The 12,281-nt window shown below is 41.7% G+C and overlaps 1 protein-coding gene across 2 annotated transcripts in view; it reads left to right on the top strand.

Annotated features, from left to right (window-relative positions):
- Positions 1-12,281, top strand: part of PDE6A (phosphodiesterase 6A) — a 73,933-nt gene that overhangs the window by 23,964 nt on the left and 37,688 nt on the right. For both annotated transcript variants that reach the window (XM_041749549.1, XM_041749548.1), the window contains exons 5-6: positions 4,247-4,321; positions 10,715-10,779. In XM_041749549.1, the coding sequence (XP_041605483.1) occupies positions 4,247-4,321; positions 10,715-10,779 (140 nt within the window). The remainder of the gene's footprint in view (positions 1-4,246; positions 4,322-10,714; positions 10,780-12,281) is intronic.

Here is a 12,281-nt window from a genome sequence, read left to right as displayed (position 1 = left end):
CTTATCCTAAAGAGCCACGATCCACGATTCCTGTCAGTTTCATTTTTGTAGGGCCGTGTGCTGAGTGTGGTGCACTGACCAATGCAGACCCTCCAAATATTTAGTTTGATGATTCAATGAATTGCAGAATCTGGAGTTGGAAAAGACTTTGGGTCTAGTCCAGAGGTTCCCAGACTTGAGTCAGATTCTTCTGAGGAAATGTTTGATAAATGCTGGATCACATTTCCTGATAGTTTGCTTTTTTTTCTTAAACTTAATGTCTTGTGAACATCTTCCCACATTAGTACATGTGGATTCTTTTTAATAAGCCTTTATGTTGAAATATAACATATATACTGAGACGAGCACTAATTACAGGTGAATAGGTCAATGAATTGTACAGAGTCTCCTCATGTAACCACAAGATTAAGAGATAGAACATTACTAATACCCCAGAAGCCCCTTGCCTACCCGTTTCCATTAACTTCCATACCCTCCTCCCTGAAAGTGACCACTATGGCCTTTAATGACTTCATTCAAGAAGTCTCTGGTAGGCCGTGAGCTTGACAAACCATGGGGAAGGTTTATACCCACCTTCGAGGGCATTTTCTGAGAATTCCTGAAGTTGGCAACTTCTTTCTGGCTTTCACCCTGCATAGAACTTCCTTATCACTCACCTTTAATGCCATGTTAGTTTTGCCTGTTTTTCAACCTCCTGTATACAGAATCGTACAAATACATATTCTTTTGTATCTAGCTCCTTTTGCTCAACATTCTGGTTGTAAGATCCATCTTTATTGTTCCACATAGCATTATTTCATTCATTTTCATTCTTATGGGATGTTGCATTATAGGAATAATCCTCAAAGTACTTATTCATTCTATTCTTGATGGGCATTTGAGTTTTCAGGTTTGGGCTACTATGAATATTGCTATATTTTTTTAATTTTATAAATTTATTTTTTATTGGTGTTCAATTTGCCAACATATAGAATAACACCCAGTGCTCATCCCGTCAAGTGCTGTTATGAACATTATAGTACATATCTTTTGCTACACAGTTGTACCCATTTCTGTTAGATGTTTACCTAGGAGTAGAATTTCTGGGTATTAGTTTTAACAGATACTGCCCATCTGATTTTCAAAATTATTTTACACTCTCCCTAGCAATGTATGAGGGTTTCCTCCCAACATGTGGTTATTGCCAGTCTTATTAATCTTAGCCATATTGGTGGACACGTGGGTATTATCTCATTTGGTATTAACATGAACCCCCCTAATGAACTGATGAGGTTGAACACTTTTTCTTGTTTATTGACCACATGGATATCTTCAAAAGAAGTACCTATTCCAGTCTCTCTCCATTTTGAAAATTCTTTTGTCCTTTTTAATATTAGGATTTGTAGGCATTCTTTATACATTCTAGAAATGGGTTTTCTGTGGAATACACACATTCTAAATATCTTCTCCCACTCTGTGTTTTCATTCTCTTAATAGTATGTTTTGATGAATGTAAATTCTGAATTATAATGTAGTTCAATTTATCAATCTTTTTTTTTAATGGTTATTGACTTTTGTGGCCTATTTAAGAAATCTTTTCTGGCCCCAAGGGAATAAAGATACTCATCTATGTTAACTCTAAAATTTCATTGTTTTAACTTTCACATGTAGCTCTATGATCTACCTGGAATTTTTTAAATGTGCAGTGTGCAGTAGGGTCAATATTACCTTTTTTCCAAATGGAGATCCAACTGACCCAGCACCATTTACTGAAAAGACCATTCTTTCTCCACTGTCCTCTTGAGAATATCATCCTTCTCTAATGTACCTCTGTCATCAATCAAGTAACCATATATATGGGACACTTGAGTTTTGGATTCTGTTAAGAAGGACTTCCCCAACATTATTATAAAGATAATCTGAAATAATCTGATATGCTTTGATTAATATATTTTAATCTTTCATTCATCTTGAAATTATGAATGTGTATGGTTTGAGGTAGGGGTAAACGTTGTCCCTCACTCATTTTTCTCCAGTTAGAGAATAGTCTACCTTTTTTCCACTGTTTTAAAATGCTACCATTTTGATATGCCATGTTATCATATACCATATTTCCATATACTCACGGGTCTATTATTCTGATTTTTAAAATAGTTCTGTATGTGATTTTTGGTCCAGGTGGGCTATCTACTGATTTTAGGGAACCTCTGATTCTAGTGTAGATATCTATTTGACTTCTGCATACTTATGAACCAAATACTTTGCTAAATATTGCCTAGTCCAGCAATAAGTCCTTTGACATACCTTCAGGAAGTAGCAAATGAATGAATTAATACAAATGAATTGTTCTTTCTTAATCAAAAGAATTTCTGAATAGTTGAACTCAAAAGGTGCTCACACCTTAAAGGATCTGACTCCAGGTGTGGGCTACTGTGTGTGGTTGTATTCTGTTTCTCCTGAACTCTCTCTCAAAAAGGAAAGTCACATTTAAACAAGAATATTCTGACTTAGTCATCCCCCAAATATGGAACAATCTAGCAATTAGAAGTGGGCTGGCCTGCACATAATCATTCTAACGACTTGCTCCCTCAGGTAGCTGAACTCTTATCTGAGCTATTGACATTATGAAAGAAGTCAATAAAACCACTGACTTGTATATTTCAACTGGGTGAATTATATGGCATGTGAATTACATGTCAATAAAGCTGTTTAGAAATAAAAGAAAGGAGAGAGATTGAGAATGAGGAAGACAAGCCTAAATACGCCCCACTCTCTGCCCAACCCCTCTGCTTCTCTCTGGGGCAATCTTCAAACCCACTCAGTGTTTGACACAAAGGCTGTCAGCCTGATGTATTTGCCTTTCTTCTGGGCTCCTCTAACATTTTTGTTCTTTTTCCATTCCTGTTTTGGTTCTTACCTTGTCTACCTGATATATTTACTTGAGCACTTGATTGTCTCCTCCAAGAGATAGCAGGTTCCCCCAGGGCATGAACTCTGCCTTATTTGTCTCTGTACATCTAGCAGCAAACATGTTGTGGGGCTTACGTAGACTCCCTCTTCACATTTTCACCCAGAATTTAATTTCTTCCTGTTGTGTAGTCAAGACAAAGAGTCCAACTGGGCAGAAGGTTGAGGACATGGAGTTTGAATTTCATGATGACTTGCTTGTGCTCTGGATGATATTAGAATAGTAACCCACTATGTTCAAATGAGAAAGAGGCCAAAAGCAGAAGGGCTTAGCATCCTATCTATGATGACCCAACACTAACAGATCACTGTACCTAAGCAGGAACAGATGAATGAACAGAGAGGGCAGTGAAGCATGGAGGTCTCCTGTGCCAGGCCCAGGAAAACCAGCAGACAAGTGGCAAGGAAGAGCTTGTGCAGTGTCCCAGTTTTTTCTGAGGCTGTGTGTCCATGCGGTGCCTTAGCTGGCACTTTCTCTCTTCCCTATCTGTACCTTTGCCAGTTGTTTTATGGGTGTCACTTTTCTTGTTGGAGCCCAGCACAGGTCTATCTGTCCATTTTTGGCACCATTGTTTTTTCTTTCTTATTTAGGCAAGATATTTTTTTCCTCATTTCAAAAGCAATTAATTTTATTACAGAAAAATTGCTAAATAGAGTCTCACTGTGACTACCCAGAGAAAACTAGTTACGATGCTTTGTTGTGAATTCTTTGAGAGGATTTTCTATGTGTAATTAAGCATTGAAGTTACATGATCTATATTTTTTGTTATCTCACATTATTCACTTATCAATGCAGCAAGGACACCTTTTTAATCAACATATAGACATCTGTAGCATTAGTTAATAGAGGTGCCATAATTGTTTCATAAGTCCCCTTTTATTGGACACTTAGGTTGTTCTTAACTTTCCACAACTATAAATGATCCTGCAGAGGACATCATTTTAACTAAACCTTTGGTCACATGCTTAGCATGCTTAGCAACTTTTTAGACATAGAGAGCCCAATTTCTTTCTCATGTTGACTTCCACAGCATGGAGAGCATTAAGGTGCTCCAACTCAGCTCTTACTTATTGCTTAATGATTAGACATGCTTAGTTCAACAATATCTTGAAGCACAAACATGACCAACATCCTCTGACACTAATGAACTTTGCATCCCTTCCAAGCTTAGTTTTCAATGAACTTTTCCCACCTTCCAAATTTCAGTGATAGGTGACTCATATAGGTGGGTCTTCTTTTCTTAATCTTTTTTCCCTGACCTATTTTCAAGACTGTAATTATTGTCTTTCTCATTCCTAGGAATTTTTTGATGTGTGGCCAGTCCTGATGGGGGAGGCTCCACCCTATTCTGGTCCCAGGACTCCGGATGGAAGGGTAGGTCTCTCTCTGGCCTGCTCAGTATGATCTAATGTTTATTAAAATACAAATGTAAGGCACTGTAGACATTGCTGACATTTCCTTTTTCACTTATTTATCTTCTCTGGGTTGGGTCATTTCCCTTGAAGTTTTGATAATTGTTCATAATTGCCACGCCTTATAATTTGCAAGGTATTTTTAATATCTTGCTAGAGTTTCATAATAACTTGGTGGGATAGACTAAGGAATAATTAATATCCTCATTCCACAGATAAGAAAATAGCCCCAGAGAGGTCAAGCTATCTGCTCAAAGATTCACCCAGCAAATGTTTAGAATTGCAGACAATTAGAGCTGGAAATAACCTTAATATCTAATTGAGACTGTATAAATTGATAGCTAGAACATCAATTCCAGCCAATAGATAAACCTATTTGGCTGCATACATTTAAAATGCTTTCTTTGGGATGCCTGGGTGGCTCAGCAGTTGAGCATCTGCCTTTGGCTCAGAATGTGATCCTGGAGTTCTGGAATTGAGTCCCACATTGGGCTCTTTGCATGGAGTCTGCTTCTCCCTCTGCCTATGTCTCTGCCTCTCTCTTTGGGTGTCTCTCTGAATAAGTAAATAAAATCTTTAAAAATTTTTTAAAAATGCTTTCTTTTTACTTTAATTTTTTTGAATTTGTAGCTTAACATTAAAACAAAAAACAAGATTTATTTCCTCAAAATATCTAGCTTCTCAATTTCTTTTTAAAAAGTGGAAGATCAATCGAAATTGGACCCACAGTCCCACCGGGTAAATTTTTTTAAATTTTATTTTTAAGTACTCTCTACACCCAACATGAGGCTTAAACTTACAACCCCAAGATTAAGAGTCACATGGTTTGCTGACTGAGCTAGCCAGGTGCTCCCACAGGGTAAATTTGATGGGAGCCAAGTGGCAGCTACCTCCTTGGAACCTGGCCTGAGCTCTCTAGCTTGTCAAAGCCCCCACCACTCCCCTTGTGTACCCCTGCCCCCCAGTCCCCACTCTCATTTATGTTCCTATCAGACCTCTCCAGGCACTGGAGTTTGTGACCTCTGCTTTTATAGCATTTTATTTTATTTTATTTATTTTATTTTATTTATTTTAAAGGTTTATTCATTTATTTGAGAGAGAGAGAGAAAGAACATGAGTGGGGAGAGGAGCAGAGTGATAAGCAGATTCCCTGCTGAGCAGGGAGCCCATTGCAGGGCTCAATCCCAGGATCCTGAGATCATGACCTGAGCCGAAGGCAGGCACTTAATAAACTGAGCCACCCAGGTGCACCCCAGTGCTTTATTTTAAAAGATGAGGCATAAACAAACACCTTAGAGAAGCTGAAATGGTTTCTGTGGAGAGGAGATGAGGCAAGGTAAATGGATGTGTCACTCAAATAGCCTAGGGCACCTGTGGAATAACTGGTTGACCTTAGTTGAGACCATATAGTACAAGTAAGCAGCAGAGTCACCCCCAGAATTGAGTTTGAGTCTGGTGCTTGTCCCAAAAGATCTTTTAGCCTATCTGAAATTGTATAGCGATTTTCTGGTAGGAGGCCTGATTCCCCCAGCCAACGGTAACCCTGCCCCAAATTAAAATGTGCATGGGTGTGCAAGTATGTGTGTGTATAATGGACTTTATCTTAATTCAAACTCAAAGACATTGAAATCATCACCCTTGCCTGTGAGCTTCATGTACTCACCAGGAAAGATTTCACTCTGGAAATCCACATCATCTGCTGTGCTTCATCCAAAGTATCTTTTTTAACCTGCTCTTGTTCTGCTTCAAACCACTGTTTCACCCACACAATTCCATGATTTCATAGCTGGGAAGACTGAGTCTTCAAGTACTGCATCATGTGCTGCTGTTGGAAAGCAACTTGGGGACACTTTTCTTTTTAAGCACAGCCTTTTCTGTCAGTATAGTTGACATGTTACCACTGAGCTTTCTAATTCATATAAGAGCTGGGTTTGTATCTTCTGGAAATTTAGATGTTGAGGAACTGGAATAGAGTTCACCATTGCCTTCAGACACCACCAACTTCAGTTAACTTCAATTTCCTAGGCTATTTTTAATATTCAGCTCTCTGAGCTGAGTCCTGAGGTCAGGTCATCTCCAACTCCATGATGGCCAGAGCCATGCTGGGCTCTGAATTATCTGGCTCTTTGTCCTCGAGCACCCCAATCTGCAAGATGGAGCTGAACGGAACATATTCTCACAGCACTAGTCCAAGAAATGCTGCCAATCGTTTGATCAGTTCAAGAAGTTTGGCATTCCCCGAGGTGACGCACATTTATAGTTAAGACTTTCCTTTCCAGAAACTCTTCCACACCTCAAGTAGCAAGGGCTCAGTCCTTTCAAGAGTATGATGCATTAGGTTGTGATGGAGAAGGCCAGAAGGCAAAGGACTGTGGTTTTGGTTGGTTGCTGACCTGTAGGGTGAACTTGGTCAAATAATCCTTTTGGTCCTCGATGTTCCCAACTATGAGGTACTGTCACCAAACTTGTCTCCAAAGTCAGTTGTAGGTCCAAGATACAGCTAGGGAGGATACACACATAGGCCTGAGCTGGGGCCCAAATCCAGTAGAAAAGGATTGACCCAAAGTGGATCTTTTAGAAAGACTGGGCTTGGAAAGAACCAGCCTCAGTTCCAGAGATCCCTGCTCCATCAGCCAGTTGTGTGGCCTTGGGCAACCTTTCTAAACCTCACCTTCCTCATCTGTAACGCCTGGGTAGTCGAGATGGCCTTCCAGGACCATGGTAGCTAAAGCACACCACACACAGACACATAATAGGCAAACAATCATCATGGCTACTGGGGTTGAATCTCATTATCTGCTGGCACTTTACCTGGATTATATTATTTACTCTCCTCAACAAGTTCATAAAGGAAGTATCCTCATGATCTCCATTTCACAGTTGAAGAGATTGAGGTTATGAGGGGTCAGTTTATTTGTACAAATTCAAAGGCAAGCTGCTTTTCTTTCTGCTAAATCATTACAGTTGTGCTTTTTAGCACTCCCTCTGGCCTTCTAATGGCCTCACGCTTTACCTGCCACATTCATGTGAGAAATACAGCTTTTGTCTGGACTATGACCAATTAACCTCCCCAAATCTTGAGTCTAAAGATCTCCAACGGCAGCTACACCTCACTTCATCTCCTTTTAAAAATAAAACATTATACATGTGTGTGTTTTAATTATTAAAAAGTTATACAGGCTAATGATGCTTTGTGGAAAACAAACAAACAAAAAACCAAAACAGCACTTGTTTAAAAACTGGTATATTTTCATGCAGGATAATTTCGCTCTGGCTCTATTTTAGGCTCTTTCAAAGCCTCTTGTGTTGTAGCCTTAGCTGTTCAGGTGGAAGGTAACAAAGGTGCCCATTGATGGCTCAGTTTTGACTTTCCAAAGGCTGGTGAATTCTTAACACGAATATGGCTTTAAAGGCAACTTGGCTGAGCTGCAGTGTGTGGAAAAAGCCCTATTTACCTCAAGCACACTGATCTTTTTGTTGCTTTCTGTGAAAGCAAATTTATTCTCCTGTGGGCTTCAGAAAAAAAAATCAATTTCTAACCTTTCTAAAGGAGTCTCGTACAGACCCCTGGAGAGGGCAGCCTGGGGGAGGGGGGGCCAAGGAGCCAGCAGCCCACTTCAAGGAGCACCCCAAGTTCAAGGACAGATGGCCTGAAACAACGACCTGAAGGTCGAGAAGGTTCTAGAAATCAGCCTCCTTTTCCCCACAGGGGGCACTTAGCTATACCCAAGTCTCAGCAGATAACGTTGCCATTTTTGTTTTCAGGAACTGCCTATAGGGTAGAACCTCACTTTAAAAACTGTCCTTAGCGCAATCCATTTACATCTATTGAAAAAGTGATTCATGAGCAAGTGAAAGCTCACACTATACAAAATGACGCACCACAGAAATCCAGCCTCCCCGAAGGCAGCCAGTGTGAGCAGCCTATCCTTCCAGAAATGTCCACAGATGCCCAGATAATCCTAGAATTCTACCCCCAGCCCAACCCTCAATAAATGGGATGCTTCTGTTTTGTGCCTTATTTCCTAGCCTGACCATATTTTGGCATCTTCCCTTATCAGCCCAGATACAGCTACCTTGTCCTGGAGACATGCACGGCACGCAGCCAGTTGGCCACTCTCCTAATGGCAACATTACATTGTCTCCAGACTTCGGAAAGCAGTCTGGCTGAGACGCCTGGATGGGGCAAACGATGCTTTGACCCACATTTAGAAGGGTGTCTCTAGGGTTCATTACCAATTATGGAATGGCTGGGTCAAAGGAGATATGCATTTTAATCTACGAGGGATTTGACTAACCATCCAACCACAATCTTAGAAGCATAGCTGGGAAGAACTTTGGGGATTATCTAGTTTAGGTTTTAAAATGTTCTGACTGGGGACCCCTGGGTGGCTCAGTGGTTGAGCACCTGCCTTTGGCTCAGGGCTTGACCCTGGAGTCTCAGGATCGAGTCCCATGTCGGGCTCCCTGCATGGAGCCTGCTTCTCCCTCTGCTTGTGTCTCTGCCTCTCTCTCTCTCTCTCTCATGAATAAATAAATAAAATCTTTAAAAAATAATAAAATAAAATGTTCTGAGTGTCTTTAGACCCTTCCACTTCCACAGCTGTTGCCTTGGCCAGCAGCGACTAATGAGGAAGGTAGAAGGACAGGAAAGGCAGTGAGAGGAAGCAAAGAGAAATGCTGGATCTCCTTGTGCCCAGCTCTGCCTCCACTGTGGCAGCTGGAACAAACACACACCGCTAGTTTTCCGACTGGGGAAACTGAGCCCCCAAGAGTGCACATAGTAGAACCAAGACTAGAGCATGGGTCTTTTCAGTGGCTGCTAGTCAGGAGAAGCAGAGCCTCTCCCTCTGGAGCCTGAAGAAGGTCATGATCACCTGTCTACCAAATGGGCTTTCAGACACCTTTGGCTGGATCAGGAATTTCTTTTTGTTGAGGTCTCTGAGGAGACCAAGGTGGAGCTCAAGTATCTACATTTAAATCTCTAGAGCAGGGCACCTGGGTGGCTCAGTGGCTCAGGTCATGATCTCGGGGTCCTGGGATCGAGTCCCATACTGGGCTCCCTGAAAGGCATCTGCTTCTCCCTCTGCCTATGTCTCTGCCTCTCTGAGTGTGTCTCTCATGAATAAAATAAATAAATAAATAAATCTCTAGAGCAATACTTCTCAAAATACTGCCCTCAAGGAACAGTTTTGTTTTAATTTCCAATCCATTTTGGACTGATACTTTTTAAAATGTGGTAATATATAACTAGAAAAATAAAAAATTTCAAAGACATACAAAATGTAAATCCCTTCCCCCTTTTTAAATTAGTTTCAGCAGGCCTAAGCTAACTCAGTCAGACTGCTATACAAATTTCTAAACACCGACTCTCAGTTTCTGTTTTTATGTCAGCATGGAATGACACCTGATAGTTTGCCGGCAGTCTCAGTCTGGGGCCCATCTTTCAACTAACTTTCTTCTGGGTGAGAGTGGATGCAGAGAGTAAAACACTATCTTTGATTAACATAAGATTAACCTTCAGTAGCATCACAGAAAGAACCTGAGTATAGGACTCAGGGGCTTTGCTTTTGGCTCACTGTCTACTATAAATGAGTCTCTTCCTCTCTCTGGGTTTCATTTTTCCCATTTGTAAGATGGTTTCTAACCTGCCCATCATAGCTGGGTGTTCAGAGGATCTAATAAAGCAATAGACTTTTCCCTGGAGGGTTAGGGGAAAGGAGCCACCTGCCAATATCGTACTACATGTTAGGAAGTCATGTAACTGAACAGATCTACTTTAAAGGATGGGAGTTTTCATGGTGCAAGGAGGTAGGAGAGATGGAAAGTGGGTTGGGAGGCATGAAGTAAGATGGGGAAGACAGGTCTGGAAGAACTGACAGAGCAGAGAGTAGCTGAGTGATGGGAGACAAGGAGAAAAGGGGGTGGTGACCATGAAGCTGAGCCCTGCTGGGATGGCTGAGTTGACCACAACTCTGAATGGGACAGGAGTCTCCTTTCCACCTCCCTCTCTCCCTCAACTCCAGAAAGCAGTCTTTCTCTCTGTCTCCTTGTACTCACCCCCCAGTTCCCCTTGGAACACTTCCTACCCCTCTTTCCCAGATCCTAGCTCCTGCCTGGCCCCTGTGAGCTGCTTTGAAGGTTAAGCACGCTGAATTGTGAGTCAGCTGAGGACAGTGAGCTCCAGAGGCAGCCGGGATACGCCCTGAGAGGGCCAGGCTGGTGTTTCTGGAAAACCACAGGGTACACGGTAGAGAACAAGCCTTGTCCCATGGACGCACTCATGCTGAAGTCCTGGGATCTGGGAAAGAGGGATCTGGCTCTCGAGTTATGTATTTTTTATCTCTTTTGCCAGGAAATCAACTTTTACAAGGTCATTGACTATATCCTACACGGCAAAGAAGATATCAAAGTAATCCCGTAAGTTTCTTCTCAAAACCTGTAGAATTGTAAGCATGTTATCAATGTCCACAAATACTCATTGCAAGATCAACACCCAAGAAGGCCACACATTTAGTTAGAGGCAGGGAGAGCAGTAAGGAGACAGTGTGGAAGAATGGAAAGACCATACAGGTTGGGAAAAGAGGCTGGATTTTGAGTCAGCTGCTGGGAGTTCTGGCCCCAGGCCTCAATTCTCCATCTACAGAAAGAGACCGTGGGATCTGATCAGGGTTTTCCAATGGTTTTCTGTGGAGGCAGATCTGGAGCCTGGCCAGGGAGGTGAGGCAAAGGCAAGAAGCTGGCACAGGGAAAGCTCATTCTCTGTTGTCCTCTTCCTACTAACCATGGAGGATAATGAAAGGAAAGAAATTCCTAGAGGGTGAGGCTTCTACCTCCCTGTACATGGTAAAAACTCAAGGCCATTTTAAGAATCTAACAGTTAAGAACCTTCTTTAGTATAAGCTTATCCATTTTTGGTCAGTAGATCACTGGCAGAAACCTAGCTGCCTTATTATTTATTTGAATCCTCTCTGCGTGCTAAGAGGCACACCCACAGTTCTGTCTTAAAATTGGCTCACTTTCTTAACTGAATCGTAGACACCTCCAGGCCAAAGTCAGACTCTGGGATTTACTGTTGGTCACCTTGCTCCTCAAACAGTGAGTATGAGAGGCCACAATGGGAGTTAATCTTGGTCATCACCAGACTGAATGATAATAATCCATCGCACAGACAATGCAGTTCACAAATTTATCTGTAACTGGTTGGGGTTGAGAAGTTGCTTCAAGGTCCTGAGTTTCTGGGTTCTCTCTGTTCATTCCTGTTTGTATGAAAACTGATTTTCTAAGCTTACCCCTTCCTTCCTTCCTCTTTCTTTTTCTTTCTTTCTTTCTTTCTTTCTTTCTTTCTTTCTTTCTTTCTTTCTTTCTTTCTTTCTTTCTCTTTTTCTTTTCTTTTCTTTTTGTGTAGGCTCCATAGCCAGCGTGGAACCCAATACAGCACTTTAACTCACAATCCTGAGATCAAGACCTCCTGAGCTGAGGGATCCCTGGGTGGCACAGCGGTTTAGCGCCTGCCTTTGGCCCAGGGCATGATCCTGGGGATCCGGGATCGAATCCCACGTCAGGCTTCCGGTGCATGGAGCCTGCTTCTCCCTCTGCCTGTGTCTCTGCCTCTCTCTCTCTCTCTCTCTGTGACTATCATAAAAAAAAAGACCTGAGCTGAGATCAAGAGTCAGATGCTTAACTGAGCCATTGAGGCACACCATGTTTTTTTTTTTTTAACCTTTAACCTTGTCAAAGGCATACCCTTTAACCATTCTAACTTCTTTTCTAGGGATAAAAGTTTATTAAACTCATTATCTGTTACCACAGATCACAGTTTCCCCCAGTGTTTTACCACTTGTGCTCAAACATTGTGTCCTCCTAACTTCTGCTAACACTCACTTTGCTACCTTCCACACAGACCACCCTAAGTGGTGTCA

This window comes from Vulpes lagopus, chromosome 3 (assembly GCF_018345385.1).
Source record: "Vulpes lagopus strain Blue_001 chromosome 3, ASM1834538v1, whole genome shotgun sequence".
Taxonomy (NCBI): Eukaryota; Metazoa; Chordata; class Mammalia; order Carnivora; family Canidae; genus Vulpes; species Vulpes lagopus.
Note: the sequence above shows the minus strand (reverse complement) of the source record. Positions and strands in the feature narration are given on the sequence as shown.